We start from the raw sequence: 17,457 nt of genomic DNA, 5'->3' as shown, positions 1-17,457 counted from the left end.
TATTATAATATTTTTATCACTTCACATTATCAATAGCACTGACATTGATAACTTACACGCGATATTTTATCTTTCGGCTCATGCACTTCACATTCCTTATCTGTAATAACGATATTATATTGGTCCTTTGAGTCTGGGTATCATTCATAGAGAAATTAATATTGGGCAATAGGGTTATATGTTATACAATAGATAGAGCTATTACATATTGTATCATCATTATTTTAATAAATCAATGAAAACTGTCATTTGCTGGTTCGTACTTAGGTACATTATATCGAAGGCCTTCGAAGTTGGTCACCAATTCTCGTCTTTCTTCCTCGTAGAATAACTTTTCGGATTGTTGGTTTATCGTCCATTGCTAAACGATAAACTAAGAGCTATTAATCATTAAGACTGAAACTTAAAGAAAGTTAAACTCCGCTGAATCATTATTTTAATTGTTTTGCCTTTTTTGTCATTGCAGTCTATATTTCTACTACTAAATCAGTTATTTTGAACTTAAACTAAAATTTTATAAAAAATAACCACTTTCTTTAACATGACTGGTTAAATATTACGAGTGTTCACTATACACAGTCATGTAATAAGTTATCTCGATGTGTCAGTTAAATAAAAATGAAGTAAACTCGTCATCACTTTCATAACACGTCGATTGTGTGATAAGGCAGCTGATATAACCATGATTATCATGTAGACATCATCTTTGAATCCAGTGCAACGATATTAGGAATAGGAAGTTTTGGTCAAGAATATTTTTGGTAATACCCAACCCTCATAGAAGAGTAAAGTTATGAAAATTGAATTTTTTGCGTAGGCCTTAATAGCAAGCCTAAACTAAAAATTTATTTCCCTTAAAAAATAGAACCAGTATAAATATGAGTGTGATAGATGTCACAAAAGTTATTTTTCAATTTAATTTGTTAAGGTATAAAAAAAAAGATGCTTTAAAGTTATAAGCCGAACAAGTGTTTTTAAGAAGTTTAATTTCAATAAATAACGTACCCACACATAATACACCTAAGTAACCCAATCTCACAGTAAAATAATAAAATCGTTATTTTAGGTAAATTTAGATCTTAAAAAGACAATCAAAAATATGTGTTAAGTACAAACAATAAACAATAGTGATGGAGTAGTGATGTGAATGTGTCGATAAATTCGGACGATAAGACTTGATTGACGATGATGCTGTATATCACCAAGGCAGAGGAGGTCCCCGTCAAACGGCCGCCGAGGAGGAGGCATATTAGTGCCAACATTAAGGTTAATACGCACTATAAGTACCACTTAATCCATTGACTAATCATTAACATATTCATTTACGAAATGTTGTACGAAAAAACGAAATGAATTTTGGAGATTTTTCTTTGTCAAAATGATTTCCAAAATCCTATTGACCTTTTCCAAGTTTTTTTTTATTGCTTAATAGTATACAGTACTCAGCGCTTAAGTTTTGATTAGTCAACTGCCATCTACCGAAAAAAAAGAGAAACAGGATTCTAAAACAAAAAAGAAGAAAAGGCAAATGAGATTTTTTAAGTCATTATCATATTCTTAAATAAACAAAATAAATTTATTTTCTTCCTAAAAATACGAAAAATACTCTGTTGCGTAGCGTATTGCCTGAAATTTTAGCATTGACTATAATTTATTCTCTCCGTTCAATATGTAAAATTTGAACAAACCAAAGTTTTATTGTGTAACTAATTAATGTTTTCAAATACTGCAATTACGTGACCTGCCGGTACTAGCATGGTAACATGCTAATGTTCTGCACATCCGGCGTGTGATTTATTTCAAATGTGATTATCTGTGCTGATAGTAGGGTTTCTAATGGCACTGCTGGGAAAACTGTTAATATTATACACGTTATTTAAAGCTCTGTTACCTATATACGTATATAAACATACATATTGTCGCGTACAAAAGGACCAAATTATAAATGGTGGTCCTTTGTTCCTACTGTCATATTATATCCATTAAAAAATAAGTGTTATTTTTTTTAATAAATTTAATTGTAGTAACAAATTATGTACGGATTAAAAAATATAAGGTACCTGTGTAGTAGTATTAGCTTTGTACTAAAACACCATCTAGGTTTTTAGTTTTAATGTTTATTATAAAATAAATATATACGTCTAGATTAGATAGGAGATTTGAATATCTAATATTGCTGTTTTGATATAATCACGGATATTTGTGAAAACGACAGCTTTTCAACAGATGTTATATAGATATTATCAGCATGTTATGTTATGCATATTTTGTCATTTTATCGTTATGACATTGTCTCACAAGATTTTACTAGAACATTCCTTATAAAGTTACTTATTAAGAAGAATAAACATTGAAATAGAAGATGTCATTCTATAAGTATTTAAAACAAAGAACTATAGTATCTTATAGGAAAAACTATACTCACTCTCTATAAGGGTTCACTCTCCACGAAGATAGGGCCCTATGGCGCACATTGGGGGAGGCCTATGTCCAGCAGTGGACTACTAGAGGCTGATGATGACTCTATAAGGGGGTATCGGTAAATATGAGAAGATTCTGAAATCAAATCGTTTAAGCACTTCTCAAAGACACCAGTCCTCAAAGTGTATCAATATTTTTAACTCAATCGGTTATTTGCATACTCATAATCTACTCAAACGATTATAATCATAATCCATTTGCATACTCATGATCTCTACTGTCTTCGTTCACAGCGGCACCATGCAGGCATATCGCAGTCGTCTTGCAGCGACGGGTCCCTGCTCAGCGTCGGCTCCTCGGAGATGGACGAGGACAGCAGCAGCGGCCACCACCACTCCCACGAACACTCCAGAAGCGACCAGTTTGACTTCTACAGTAAGTTAATTGAAACTTAATAAAAGTTACTAGATCTTCAAGAGCTTTCGACTATCTCATAATATAAGGCTGTTGTAAAGAAATGGAGATGGCACTATACACGGTGCCTATCATACAGAACTGCGAGTGTTATAAAAAGTGTTGTCAAAGAAATTAAAAGATGAAGAGAAAGAAGTAGTTTTTAATTTGAAAAGTAACAAACAATTGTGGCCAGTAAATAATATTACAAAATGATCTTCGTAAAAATCTTTCCTTGCAAATTCTAAGACTTTTTTGCTTATAAGTTCTTAGTCCTACAAAGAATTGTTTGCATGATTGCGTATCTAAACAAAAAAACAAGCTTTATTTAGGACTTCTGAATACTAATTTTGGACTCCGTCGTTTCCAGACTCGTCTGAGCCGCCAACAGGCGTGGCGCCACTGTCGCACTCGGCCGCCAAACACAAGATGGCGGTGCGGCCGCGACGCACACATGGCGCGCCGCGGAGAAAGAAAACCAACCCAGTTAGTATTGACCATTGAAGTAGGTACACATCTTCTCACAATCTCGCTTGGCTCACTTCGCTCACTTGTCTGCTGGTATCTTAAACACACGAAGGTACTTCGCTTTAAGCTTAAAAATACAAATCTATAAAAAATGCTACTGCAACATGTACACTATGACGTGGTATTTTGGTCTATAGCAGCTTCTGAACAGTTTTCCGCTACGTGATAGAAAACAAAAGGTCTTTTATTCCGCTTTAGCTGTGGGTTCTTTGGTTTTCAACGACGAAGTCATCAAGTTACTCACTACGTCTATGTTCAGACTCACAATTGATATCACATTAAATGTTCTTCTGAAACATTCCAGATTGCCGCATCTGCCTTGCCCATAACGCCCGAATTGAACGAAGAAATGATACGAAGCACTACTCCTGAAGTCAGACACAAGAGCACAGAAGTGGTTACTGGTAAGCATACAAAAATGCACTCTATTTGAACTACATAAAGTTTGAAACAAGTTTATCATTTATTAATCAATTTGTTTCGTTCCAGAATCATTCTCTTCATCGACCACTACGAAGCATCATATGATCGTGAAGGAACAGCAACATCATGTGAACAGAGAACTGCAGAGAGTTCTGGAGACTCCGAGTGATACTAAACTCAAATCTTCCTCCTTGCCGCCAGGCCTGGCTCTCAGCCATCTCGTCGGTCAATCTCCCGCTAAACTCAGCATAGCAGAGTCTAACACTCCTCGTTCATCAATCAAGAGGAGCCAGTCCAGCTCCCAAGGGCAGGCCCTTCGAGAGAGCTCCTCAAGAACACACGAAGAGACAATACAAACATATCATTCCGAAGAGAGAATGACAAAGTATCGCTCTGAGAAAAAAGCCGAAGAATCTTGCCTCGAGAAGAAATCTAAGTCAGATAAGAAGACAGAGAACGAAGCGATCAAATCTTCGAAGAAAGAAGAATCCTTCTTTAGTCGACTGTTACTAAGAAAGAGCGGGAAGAAATCAAAGAAAGACCAGACAGACGGAGATGGTCAGCAAGAAACGAAAAAATCTAAAACTGAAAAGTCAACCGCACAGTATAAACCTGTTGATACTGAAAGAAGTTTTCATGACGGACAAGGGTACAAGCCCGTACCTGCTGAGAGAACCCACAAGTCTGCTGGACAGAAGGCATTCGCGAACCAAATGCATAAGCGTATTGACAACAAAGGTGCTTACGTACAAGACAGCGCCTACAAAGATGTGTACAGCGCTGTCAAGGTTCCCGGCGTCGAATATAATATTACTGATCTCAAAATCGCCGAAGAAACCGACAAAATGTTGAACCAAGAAATGAAAAATCGTTTCAGTAGACGCGAGGAGTACTGCGAGAAAATAGAGAGGAGTAAACGGACCTCTTCAAAAGAGATTATTGACGATAAGAGGGAGTCATTTAACCTGCAACTTGACAAAAGCAAAAGACCTACCTCAGTCCAACGAATAGTTGACCCGTTTTCCTCAAAAGCATTTATTAGTAACGAGCTGTTGAACAGAGCTCAGGAAGAGTCACCGGCGATCTCAGATGACGAGCCTCCGATAAGGGCGATGCGCATCAAAAACGTTCACAATGATTTCAATATATTCAACAGTGGCAGTATGCCCAAAAATATACCCTACTTCAACCCAAGCATGCTGGCTTCAACCTCCCCTCCCAAAGGGTACAGGCATCAGAGTTCCGACAATATAAAACACAGGTCGTCTGAGCACGTTTCCGATTTTAGTGAGAAATTGATCGAATGCAAACGTGAATCAGTACGCCATGTCTCTAAAACTGAGGAGGCGTTCGTCACCTCAGCGATGAGGTCATTGGGAGACGAATATGTTGAGACTCGCAGCAGTATTGGAAAGTCCCACAGCTTCCGCTACGCATCAGAGTCAACATCCATTAGTTCTCAAGAGAACCAGATGCCCAGTCTCCCCGCTATTGTCGGTATCTCTGAACCATTGTTAGAAAGTTGGGAAGTCAACTACAGGAGGAACCTGAGCGAACGAAACGACTTCTCCAAGAGGATTTCAGCCAGAAACTACAATATTATGCACGGCAGTGCTGAAGCCAACTATGATAGTTTGCCAAGCACTGATAGTAGCTATTTGGATAGCCTCAAAACAGATGCTAACGAAGACAGGAAACTCTTCACCAATAGCATTCAAATCACAATGGAAAATAAACGTGACAGCGATATCTCACAAATAGAGGCTAAGATTGATGATATTATTAGCTCACCTAAGCCTATTATTGCCCCAATACTCAAGTCTAGTTCTTTAGATAGCATTAAGAGTAGCCCAGAGAAGCCCATGGATGACAGACGAAAGACCATTTCTGTAGAAAGCGCTTTAAGCGGCAAAAGAGAATTGAAACCTGAAACGGAAAGTTTCATATCAGTGACGCATATTAACAAGGAACAAAGTCCAGTTAAAACGGTGGAAACAAAAAATAAAAGTGATGAGAAATTGCAGAAGTCAAGCTCAAAGCCAGGAGTTCCGGAATTTCTCAACATTCAATTGAACAAAGTTGATGTTAAGCCGAGTACAAACATCGTTCTGACAGCCAACGTAACGCCAAAGAAACTTGATAGTCCGCAAATAGAGAAAGAACAAGACGTGGAGAGTTTTCAGGCTACGGAGACTAAGACGCAAAGTATCCATGTGAGGCGAGAATCTATCAAGAGCAACAAATACGTTGAAAATGTAATTGAAAATACCTTTTTGGATGACCACTCTCCACTTAGTGGGAGGAAATCAACCATACCCGTTGTTACACCACAGAGCCCTTCTACACCTAAAGCATTCTTCAAAAGAAAAGCAGCAAGCGTTGAACTGCAGGACAGGCCAGAGAAACCAAGAACTAACTCTATGAGCACTGACGGTAGCACGGAGAGAATCTACGATAACATCTCCATTGATCAGAAATCACATTCTAGTTTTGGAAGCAAGAGTTCTATTCAGAGTACGGACAGCAATGACATCAAAACCCCTGACAGGCAAGAAGAAGCTGTCGTGTATCGTAAGAAACCAGGAATACTGTCCAAAGAACTCCGCGGCGAGAGACGGAATGATGATGAACCAGAGTTGATGAAAGTGTTCGCGCGCAGGTCTCTGAAGCTTAAAGACTCAGAGGCTGACAGCATTGCGCAGGAAATAGCCGCTAACGTAAAACAAGAAGACGGTGACGTTCCACCAACAAGGAGCAAAGTACTCAAAAATGAATTCAACGCTTCTATTAAATCTAGGGACAGTGATAAAGAAAACGAAGACGTAATTAAAGAGGAGGAAAAGAGATTGGTAGATATCGCCGCTCGTGTCAGTCAGTTTGGAGCCCCGCACTATCAGAGAAGTGTCAGCATCAACAGTGTCTCCAACCCCAAGAGAGACAGCGCTCCGGTCTACAGGAGCGAAGTCAACAAATACAAGAAAGAGGTCTCAGACTCCACTCCTGAGAAGAGACTCCGAAACAGGACCTTCCCTGACCCTTCGAACGACAGAGAGGACATTAAAAACATAGCTAAAAGCGAAGCAATGGCTTACAAAGCTGATACACTTACAAAGAGGCCGTGGCAGAAGACTGACGATAAACTAAGATTGTCGGTCGAAAAGGACAAGAAAGAAAGTGCTGTGATAGACAAGGATGGGGATATGGAAAAGGAAGAGGGAGGGAGAGAGAAAGAGCCATCAGGGGAAGCTGATGCTTCGCCACAATTCAAAGGGATTCTGCAGATGCGGGCAGAGTGGGAGAGGCGAGCGAAACAGGGCATGACCAAATAATATGGTGCTAGGTACAAGGTACTAAATATTCTTATTTAATTATATGTTAACCTCAAGATAACCTTTGTATGTTTATCTTGATTATACAGCAATCAATATAGCTCTACTAGAAGAATTTACCTACTAAGAACAAGAACTAGATAACAAATCTGTGTTTTATGTTTTTACTTTAAAATATTAATTTGAGTTATACCAAACCACCGTAATATGAGTTTTTAATGGAAAGAGTATTTTACAAAAGGCCTTGACTTAAACGTATTTTTCTGAGCTAGAGCAAGTCTAATACGTGTAATTGCTACCAGCCTGGCAGCTAAGGTTTGTAACGGAGCTTATACAAACTACAAACTACCTGCTTGTTAAATGTCAAATCATGTACTTACTTGAAAATAACACTGCATTTTGATATGACCCAGGACTTTGCCTAGTCACTTCCAAATATAAGGCAGTGAGGACGATATTTTGCTATATTTAAATGTATTTATAATAAACCTTTTACCTATGTTTCAGGAGATCGGGGAGTTTGCTGTAAGAAATCGCGTTACACATAGTATATAATATTATAAATAAATAGTTATATGAAAATAGATTTAGAACATTCTAATCGGCTAATATCGAATGTTATCGAGATGTATGAATTAAATAGTTTACGCGATGTTAAGCCAATGTATTTTTGTGCGTTATTGCAATAATATAGCGAATAGTTTCTATTTTATTAAACAAAACACTATTAATGTATTGAACCTGTCACTATTTGTGTATGGATGACGTGAAATACAAATTTTATTCATATAGTTTGTTGTGGTTTTATTTTTAACCCCTTGGAGCAAAATATGGTTTATAAACTATGTCAACCAACGAGATCTACGTTTCATTTTATTTTGTTCTTTTACCAATACGCATACAGGGTAATTAAACCAGAGAATGAGAGAATATATAAAAAGGAAAGCGTTCTTATAAGATGACGATTGAATTTTAAAACTATGAGGCTGTTTTCAAATCCATACAGGATTTGAATGTTTAATTTCTCGTATCAACTACCATCATACAAACTCAGAGTTTCATACATAAGCCACGTATTTAAAGACTCGGGATCTAAGGGTCTACCATCACGTCTTAAAGTAATATGACTATGGTGTCAAGCGTGACAGCGCTATACAGTTTGTAGAGCGTCATCTCTTTCCCACAGCTGCTAATACAGTACTAATACCACTTTAAGACGTGGCCCCTGACCTCAAGGTCAAACAAAATACTTCAAAGAGAAACGATAATACCATAATTTAATTTCACTTTTATTTCAAAGGAAAAAAACACAATTTTATTTCATGTGTGCCATAATTGTAATACATGGGCCGTTTGTCATGTCAATTACACGATACCTTTCATGGGATCGATCCCGCGACCCTGAGTACAGATGGTGCTTGCGATGCGTCATAAAGGGACTTATAATATGGTTCTCAGAGAGGTATGACTTACGACTGTATGATATTGGAGTAAAAACCGAATCAAAATGGTGAAAGTAGAGCTAAAACAATATAACATTCAGTATTTTTCACAAAAAGTAATCTACTTAGGCTTACAGTGAGCAAAGCTTGTACTATGAGTAGGCCCTAAACTGATAAACATTCTTACTTACATATTTCTAAATGTATACATAAATGCTCATCGCACGAATAATGGTCCGGTATAGCAGACAGCGCTACTCACCACTAGAACAACAGGCCGGTTGGCCAATTAGTTGTGAAAGCATTCATTTCAAAATAAGAACTTAAAAGTTACAATTTATACTACTTTATACTTAATGGCATAGCAGACAAACATTTAAGTGATCCCAAAACCGTAAATGTTTGGGGTCTGAGTGGTATGAGTATTTGTAACTTGATTGGGCAAAAAATCCCTAAAAATACCCATTAAAATATTTTATCAGTAGGTAAGTATTTACAAGAATTTGCACTTAATCTTCGATAAGCAAATAAGGAAGAAGTACAAAAAACACCGAAACTTTTAAACTTTACACAGTGGTCCAAAACTGTTTGTAGTACCTACCAATATTAAGTTGTAGCCTGTGGACCATAGCAAGTAATATTAAAGTGAGATTAATTTATAATCTCCCTACAAACTGGTATACTCTCCATGCTTTACTCTGTTCGCTCTTCGTGGATTAAGGTCGTCAAACAGAGGGGAATAAGGATCGGTACTTTAGTATATAGGTGGCTACGAGAAATAAGAACAGATACTAGTATACTACATTCAATTATTGTGTATGCTTTTAATATGTACATCAGGAAAGATTTGAAATTATATGGTTTAATGATATTAGAATAACTAGGTCGATTTTTGGAATATCAAATATACTCTGCTATGAATGTCAAGAAAAACAACGAAAGTCAGGTCAAATTATGCTACAAATGTCAAAGTTGCTAAGGTGCTCAGGTTTGCTAAGGCACATGTGCTACGAATGCTAAGTTCAGAGAGCTACGAATTTCACACGCGCTACGATCCTACATTAAGTAATTTAATCCTTGTGTCGCAAGGGGCTTCACAAATATTGAAGACACATGCACAAAGGCGGTTGTCCTTGTACAAGTGTTTGACCTAGGCGGGGATCGAACCCGCGGCCTGTCGGGCTCCGGGGGTTTGGTCTAATAAACTCAACCACTCTGCTATCCGTGCAAGCGTAAATGGTTCAAGCTCATGATTAAGAACTCCGTTGCGTGCCAAAACTATTCGGGCTATCCTGGTACGCGAGAGTAAGCCGTTATTAATTTCGCCACACGAAAGTATTGTATACTTAGATAATTATATACAACAATATATTTTTTTATTATATTTTCTGTTTATTCGTCAATGTTAATGCGGCAAAAATAATTTTATAACATACTTTATTAAAATAAAATATTTCGGAGATGGTCATGAGAATAAATAGCTAAATCTTAATTAAAACGTCATTTGTGATAAATAGTTCGCAACCTTATTCATAAATCCCATATTATTATAGTTACTATTCACGCCAATACTAGCTGGTCGTAATTGTTGTAAAATAGAAGCGCGGGTATATTTAAATTGGATTAGAATAGTGGATTATAAGATTTAAGATGGTCGTGTTACTAATTGATTATTGCGTAATATTAAAGAGAGTAGTTGTTGAGACGTAATTAGCGATTGTGGTGTTAATATAGATTGTGTAAAGTTACTAGATAATGTGTAATGATTGGACAGCGCAAGGCTGGGGAGTTTGTCGAGCGCGCTTAGCAAGCGGTGACGGGCGGACGTTGTTGGGAATATGTCCAGATAGGGTTAGGATTAAACAATAATGAGATAATGAGGCGTGAATATGTGTTTTATTGAATATCCTATCCCGATGCCAAATGTATTCGTCCTCATGATCATCTAATATCGCTATTTGGACGTTGACGACGAAAACATACCTACACAAACTACAGCGCACATAATTTACATGTATGAATTATCTGTATTCTACTGTACGTGAGCATGTCACTCAACTACTTTTAAACGGTTGGAGGATTTGAAGGGTTTTTTGGTGTCGCCCTGTATGGTTTAGATTCATTCATTTTCCCTAAGACTAATTAAAACAGTAACTAAATATAGGTTATATGCACAGTAGGATACAGTTGTTGACAGCTGAAGATTGTGATTTCAGAAAGACATTGACTATTATAAAGATGACTTAACTTGACGACTTTATCCGTAGTCTATGGATGGCTTTCAGTATTTTCATCTTTATAAATCTATACTCGACGTAGACTGAACTTGACGTAGGTATAAATCTTTAACAACAAGTCAGTAATCTTACTCATTTTATATCTTTTACCGGAATATTTTAATGAGAGACGAATGTCTGAGAATCGTAAAATATTATTGGAATGTTTTTTCCTGTTATTACTAAAACTAAGAGTTAAAACCAGATAAATGACAAAAAATTTATGCTGCGGCTTTTGTCCTGTCTCTAGAATACATATTGTTTATTTATATTTCTGTATTCACAACAAATATCAAAGTTTTATCTTTTATCAAACGTTCCTCCCCTATACGCGTGTACATCGGAACGCAGAGCCAACTCGGGGGTGAGGGTTGTTCACGCATGCGCAGTTTAACCCCGACTAACTAACCCCAATACGACAGCGTAGCCTCCATTTTATTTCCATTTATTTGATATTTCCAAAGCGAAAATAACATTCGTGTACTCGTGATAATACAAATACAACTTACGAAATAAACTGTGGCGATCTAAAGTGACGTTTTTGAAACGAATTTTGAAAAACAATACGTTTTGGACTAGCGTGTGCTTACGTAATATTTTTTTCTCGAATCAAGATTGTGTAAGTGTACGGATAAGGCAAAGGTAAGATTTTACTTCATTTATTTATTAAATACTAATTTACAACATGGACAACGTATTTTCGACTCTACTTTCTATAATATGTTAGTTTTTTGATAATATTTTGTAAGTTATTGCTGAAATGACCTTTTCGTGTTAAGGTGATCCGTGTCTTGGGTTCAACGCATTTTGTTTTTGATCGGGTTACATAAAAGCGACAAACGAATATTAAAACCTTATTTTCAATGCCTCTTTCGTCTCCTACAAAGATTTTTCGGTAACTTTGGTCCCTAACACTATACATAAACATGGAATATAATACACCATAGCAATAAGATGCTTCGGAAAATGTATTAGAATACAAAATGAGTTGAAAAGATAGAGTGTGAGTCGTTACGTACCATTCCAATTTGTACGAGGATTGATAAATGTGGATTAGGGTTAATAAAAGATAACTTATCTTTCTTTAAGAACCTACGTTTTATTAACAGACTTTGTATCTTTTATATTCGATCCTTAAAAGGTAAGGGGGTTAGGTATGAAGTTGAGGTACGTACGGTTTAGTGTTGTATGACGTAGTAGTCGATAAATATCTACGAAATCAATCTTTTGACTTTTGCTAAAAAATGTGTATTCGTTTTCATACAGTAAACTTTGTAGTAAATTAGCTGTTAAGTAGCATACCATAAACTAAGTTTTGTATAAAGTATAGATTTAAGCAGTTGTCATTGAAAGAACGCTTTCTGCGTCGTAGAATATCTTCAGTCTACCCGCTGTCTTACTTCCCGACAAAACAATGGATAATATATTAGGATATTTACCTCTAAAAACTTCCAGAATCAACTAGGAAAATAATTAAAAAAGAAAAGAAAATTTTCAGTACAAATATCAGTTCAGTAAAAAAATGTATACAAAAAAATATAAGCAAACAACAATAAATACTAAATTTACTTCTTGAACTTTTGGAATTAAATCAGAAACAACACCTTCAGTTAAAAAATCCATTTAATATAAAAAAGTATCTATAACATATACCTACATTTTCAAGACAAACAGACAGCTTGAAGTATTGACTCTACCTACACATCCAAAAAGGAAAACACACAGCGATGAAAAAATAAACACACCTATGACAATAAATCTTATAAGAAAGATCAATAACTCCGGCTTTATGTAAACAGGGCCTAGACTTACCAATAATACTTGGGCTGTATGTTTTTAACCTTATCCGAGGAAGGAAAGAAGAATATGCCCTACAAAAAACAAAAGAAAATTTATTTGAAAAAATAATATAATAGTCTACTGAAAAAAAAAATAATTTTTAATTTTTTTTATAGATGACCAGTTTTCGTAGACAAATGACGTTTCTTTCTTTCCTAGGGAAGATAAGAAAGCATTACTTAATTTTTGTATGGCTTCTTAACTAAGAGTACAGGGATAGCTGAATGATTGAGGCCACATGTCAAACTCACAGTGCTTGACGTGTCACGGGATTGATCCCCACGTAAGACAGCGGTAATATAGTCCACGAATGCTTGTCCTGAGTCTCAGTGTGTTTGCGTATGCGATTTGAATGCGAGGTATAAAACATAATGCATAATTTGGGACCAGGTCCAAAAAAACCCTCGAAGAATCCGCATCTCTTTAAAGGTTTAGCTAAATTCATAAATAGATTCGCTTACAGGACAAAAGGAACGAAAAGAACGCGTGTAATACCACCGTTCTCAGATAGTTCATGACAAACAAATAATAGTTCCAGAATACACTTTACTGGAGCATGTCAAACACGACAATTATAACGAACGCCAATCAATACTGGACGTAGTTAATTACATTTTAATGACAGAACAGAGCATGGAATACGAATGCTGTTATTACTGATGGCCATTAATTGGACGAACACATTTAATATTGGACAATTAGATAACAATGGATCAAAATAATTGTAAAATAGATATTATATTGTGAAACATGTTGGGACAATTAAATAGGAAAGTTTTTGTTTGGTATGCTTGAAAAGGTCTTAATTGGATGATTTATGGAATTTCCCGTGTCCTATTTTTTTTTGTTTCAGTTCCTCAACCAATTTTTTTTACAAATTAGCATCTCTACCAAATCTCCATAGTCTGTCCGGTCTTAAAATTAACTTAAGGTCGTTTTTAAGTAGACAGAGCAATAATCAGAATAATATATTGAAAAACTATCATAATAAGCGCGGGTCTGATTATAAAGATTTCTGATGAGGCAGCACCCTTGCACATCTTATTTTGTAATATTGTGTTTTGTCGTTTTGCCCGTTTCAATTCGTCGCTCCTTTTTGCCGAGAACGACTGACAAACGGACTCACACATTCTCCCATTTATAATATTTACATATTACATATTCCTTGACTAATCCCACTTACTTCAACCTGTTCCTAAATAAAATAGCTCATTGTTTTACGTCCGAATCACATTTATTTACGCCTTTGTTTTCGTATGCTCCGGTTAACGTGAGGGATGAAAGCATCCTTAATTACTTTTATGGCTAGCTCCGAGCAAATGGATTAACGACGTTAGGAATGTAATCAGTATTATACTTAGCCGAGTACTACTGTAAGCTTTAGACAAATGGTTCTAGAAAAATGCGTTTTAATTATGGTATAAGAATGTTGAGTTAATTTTATGGAGCAGGTTTGGGAGATGCAGAAGTCTTGCTATAAAAAATGGAGTTCGATCCCCAACTGGAAAATGATCTGATGACTTCAACATGCAGATATATTGCTAGATCAGATAGATGATGTGCATACATGTAATATATGTAGAAAAATATATGAGAATTTTGCGACATAATATTATAGAAGTAAAATTGTTGAGAGTGGTTTCTTAGTTTACGCGAATGTTAGACATTGAAATGAGACTACTTTTACGGATTTTATCGCGGTTTAATTTTAGATTTTAGTTAACGACGGTCTGCCCGTGACCATGATACCTGCAAAGGTTTAAAATCAAAATCTAAAATTAAACCGCGATAAAATCCGTAAAAGTAGTTTCATTTCAAAATTGGTGATATGAAAAGAATAGATAGTGGTAGAGTAGTTTTTAACTCGAATATAACTACTTAACTTGAGAAATTGTGCTGTAACTACAATAAACAATTTTGATATATTATTAAATGATGCAACGGTTTACTCACGCGTATAATATAGGTATCGGGATTGCCCGACTAGTTTACAAAAGAATAAGTATTACATGAAACCCGGTTATAACGACCGTCTCTACGTCAAGCAAACACAAAACAATGACAGTGCTATATAAAACGTATTGTATCGAAAAGACATTACTTAACAAAACTTTAAAATAACATTAACTTTAATAACCAAACTTAAATAACGAGACAGCGAAGCAAAACTAAAATTAATAACAGTCGACGGTCGAAACTTGCTCGAAGTCCGAAACTTGTCCATAAATTAAAAAGAAGACTTAATAAGGTCCACTTAAGGACCAATTTGCATGAGGGAGGCACCATCAATAATGATTTTTGTCTTTATTCAAATTTATTGGAGTTTCTCGGAGAAATTTCGTTAAAAATTCAGGTGAAAAGGTTCCCCGGTAAGTCTTCTATCGATCAGTGTTCCTGCCCACTTTATTTGTAGAATGTTATTTATTTTGGGACGAATCCGGAAGGTGCGTCGTGTCCTTCGAGCAAAGAGTTTTTGGATCAAAGGTTTTGTTAATCTTTTGTCACGATGAGATGTAAACTAACTTTTGTTTCGGCGCGAGAATGTCATTGTCTTTGATGAGATATTGAACCAAATAATTTAGAATATAGTTTGATAAATCTATAAGATGCTTTACTTTTTCATGAAAATTACTCTTGTGAACCGAATTTGTTTACTCTTATTCAATTTTCCGGCAAGAAACCTGAAAATCGAGCTTATTCCAAATCAATCAATTGACCTAATAAGTTAATCCAATATCCTCCCTCTACGCAGTATTTTAATTATTTACAGCGAGGTAAACCCCCAGCTATACTGTCCGTAAGAGTAACGACTCTCGCCCCAATTCCTATGTTCCGTAAACTAAGGGTTACCGCGTCCACAAACAATGTCACTAACCCAGGGTTTACTAACTGTGCGGTTAAACTAACCAGATAGTTTTAACTGGGATGTATAGTAGAGTCTATTTTATACCATGGCAAAACAAATGGTAGAATGTTACCAATAGTGGCGCACAGTGCAGTTCTAGTTCTGCTTTAAATTTAATGAATACCCAATAAAATAATACCACCCTAAGAAATGGCCCACTGGTGGGCACAGGCCTTCTTCGATGTATGCATTGATCACCAATTCACTGCGAGTTAGCTATTTAGATTAGAACATTTGAAATCCAAGTGTCTTCACGATTTTTTTCTTTGCCAGTGCTTTAAATAATAAGGTCTAATATACTTATCTTTAATAAAGTAACATTCGATATTCGTACTTCGGAAGCGAACATAAACAGCGTGCATATTAATTCGGAAATTTAACCGCAAGGCGACCATGACGGCGAAATTCAATAGAAAAGGAAAGTAATTGAAAATTGGACGAGTATGATCACACATTTTTTATCTGAAATAATCATAGCAAGCTAGAAATAAGCCAGACTTATCAATAACTAAATACTTTTACTTACCATTCCGTAAATACAAAAATGAAAATATGATAGTTCAATAACTTACAACAACACCTACAGGAACTATAAAACGTTTGAAAACATTCCACCTCCAAGTCTCCTATTTCTTCGTAAACCTAATAAATATTGACACAATATAAAACATTAAGATTTTCTAAGTCAGGCCGTCGAAATACAATAAGGGATGAAATTTTTCTCCCTTCGAAGGTTGAGACGTGACGAGTCGTACGTGCGAACACGCTGTATATCAACAGTCAACTTTTTTTTTACATATACATCTTTTCAAGGTACTGCAAGTATATTATAGTGGACTAGCTGTTGCCCGCGACTTCGTTCCCGTGGGTAGAAGAAGATATAAGTTATGATTTATACCCGTCCTGTTTTTTCTCACATTTTCCATTGTATCTTCGCTCCTAGTAGTCGCAGCGTGATGGTTTATAGCCTAAAGCCTACCTCGATTAATGGTCTATTCAACACAAAAATAATTTTTCAATTTGGACCAGTAGTTCCTGAGATTAGCGCGTTCAAACAAACAAACAAACTCTTCATCTTTATATATTAGTATAGATATAGATATTGGGGGAATTTCTGAAATTGCGACATAGTTTTGATAGTTTAAGGGTCTGTTACTATTAAGAGTTTATGTCAGCATATTTTTATTATTGAATACGCAGAAAGCGCTTTGAAACAGAGGATCCACGACTGCTTGTCTTAAGTCTGGGTGTATTTGTGTATGTGACCTGGATGTTGGGAAATCCTCGCGACACAAGGATTAAGTTCCTTAGTTTGAGAGTCGTTTCAGAAAAATTGAAATTCCTTAGATAAATTACTTCGTTAAAAATAAAATTCAAACCACAGACAGCATTCGATCCCACGAATCCCGGGTATACACGCCAGTCGCATTTCTAACTAAGCTACAGAGTTCAATAATCAAGGGTTTTTTTTCTTCTTTTTATGGAATCAACGACATCATTAGATATGCCATCCTCTTAGATGTGGACAAAATCAAAGACTCAATGCCAGTAAAATCTAGCTTAGTATTCCGACATTTTGTCCGTGTATAATTTTACGAGGTCACTGTGAAAGTTGTAGTCCAATCACGATCGTACTAAGACGAAAAAGATGGAATAATTTAAGAAGAAAAAATACATTTTTTATGCTCTACAAAAAAGTTTTAGGTTCAAAACTGTTCTTAGTTTGAGTAGCACATACCTACAATATTATTACCCTAGATTTACTATCTATTATATTATCACTTGCTTACATTGAGGTCCAATATCCTACTACTATTATAAAGGCGAAAGTTTGTAAGTAT

General features: G+C 35.9%; 2 protein-coding genes across 6 annotated transcripts in view; both read left to right on the top strand.

Annotated features, from left to right (window-relative positions):
- Nucleotides 1–918: 918 nt before the first annotated feature.
- On the top strand, nucleotides 919–7,948 carry LOC113502786. 2 transcript variants are annotated; one of them, XM_026884473.1, is made up of 6 exons: nucleotides 919–1,266; nucleotides 2,715–2,856; nucleotides 3,245–3,360; nucleotides 3,707–3,806; nucleotides 3,892–7,172; nucleotides 7,662–7,948. In XM_026884473.1, the coding sequence occupies exons 1-5, from the start codon at nucleotides 1,186–1,188 to the stop codon at nucleotides 7,152–7,154; spliced, it is 3,702 nt and encodes a 1,233-aa protein (XP_026740274.1). In that variant the 5' UTR covers nucleotides 919–1,185; the 3' UTR covers nucleotides 7,155–7,172; nucleotides 7,662–7,948. The 2 variants fall into 2 exon arrangements, with proteins under 2 accessions (XP_026740274.1, XP_026740276.1); XM_026884475.1 differs by having other exon boundaries at nucleotides 1,178–1,266; nucleotides 3,245–3,379.
- A 3,225-nt stretch (nucleotides 7,949–11,173) lies between these two features.
- Nucleotides 11,174–17,457, top strand: part of LOC113503201 (protein Fe65 homolog) — a 64,176-nt gene continuing 57,892 nt past the window's right edge. For 2 of the 4 annotated variants that reach the window (XM_026885063.1, XM_026885062.1), the window contains exon 1: nucleotides 11,175–11,514. The gene's annotated coding sequence lies outside the window, so the exon portion shown is untranslated. Of the gene's footprint in view, nucleotides 11,515–17,457 lie in introns of all 4 variants that reach the window. The other 2 variants (XM_026885061.1, XM_026885066.1) reach the window with 2 other exon arrangements.

The sequence above is a fragment of the Trichoplusia ni genome, chromosome 18 (genome assembly GCF_003590095.1).
Source record: "Trichoplusia ni isolate ovarian cell line Hi5 chromosome 18, tn1, whole genome shotgun sequence".
Taxonomy (NCBI): domain Eukaryota; kingdom Metazoa; phylum Arthropoda; class Insecta; order Lepidoptera; family Noctuidae; genus Trichoplusia; species Trichoplusia ni.
Note: the sequence above shows the minus strand (reverse complement) of the source record. Positions and strands in the feature narration are given on the sequence as shown.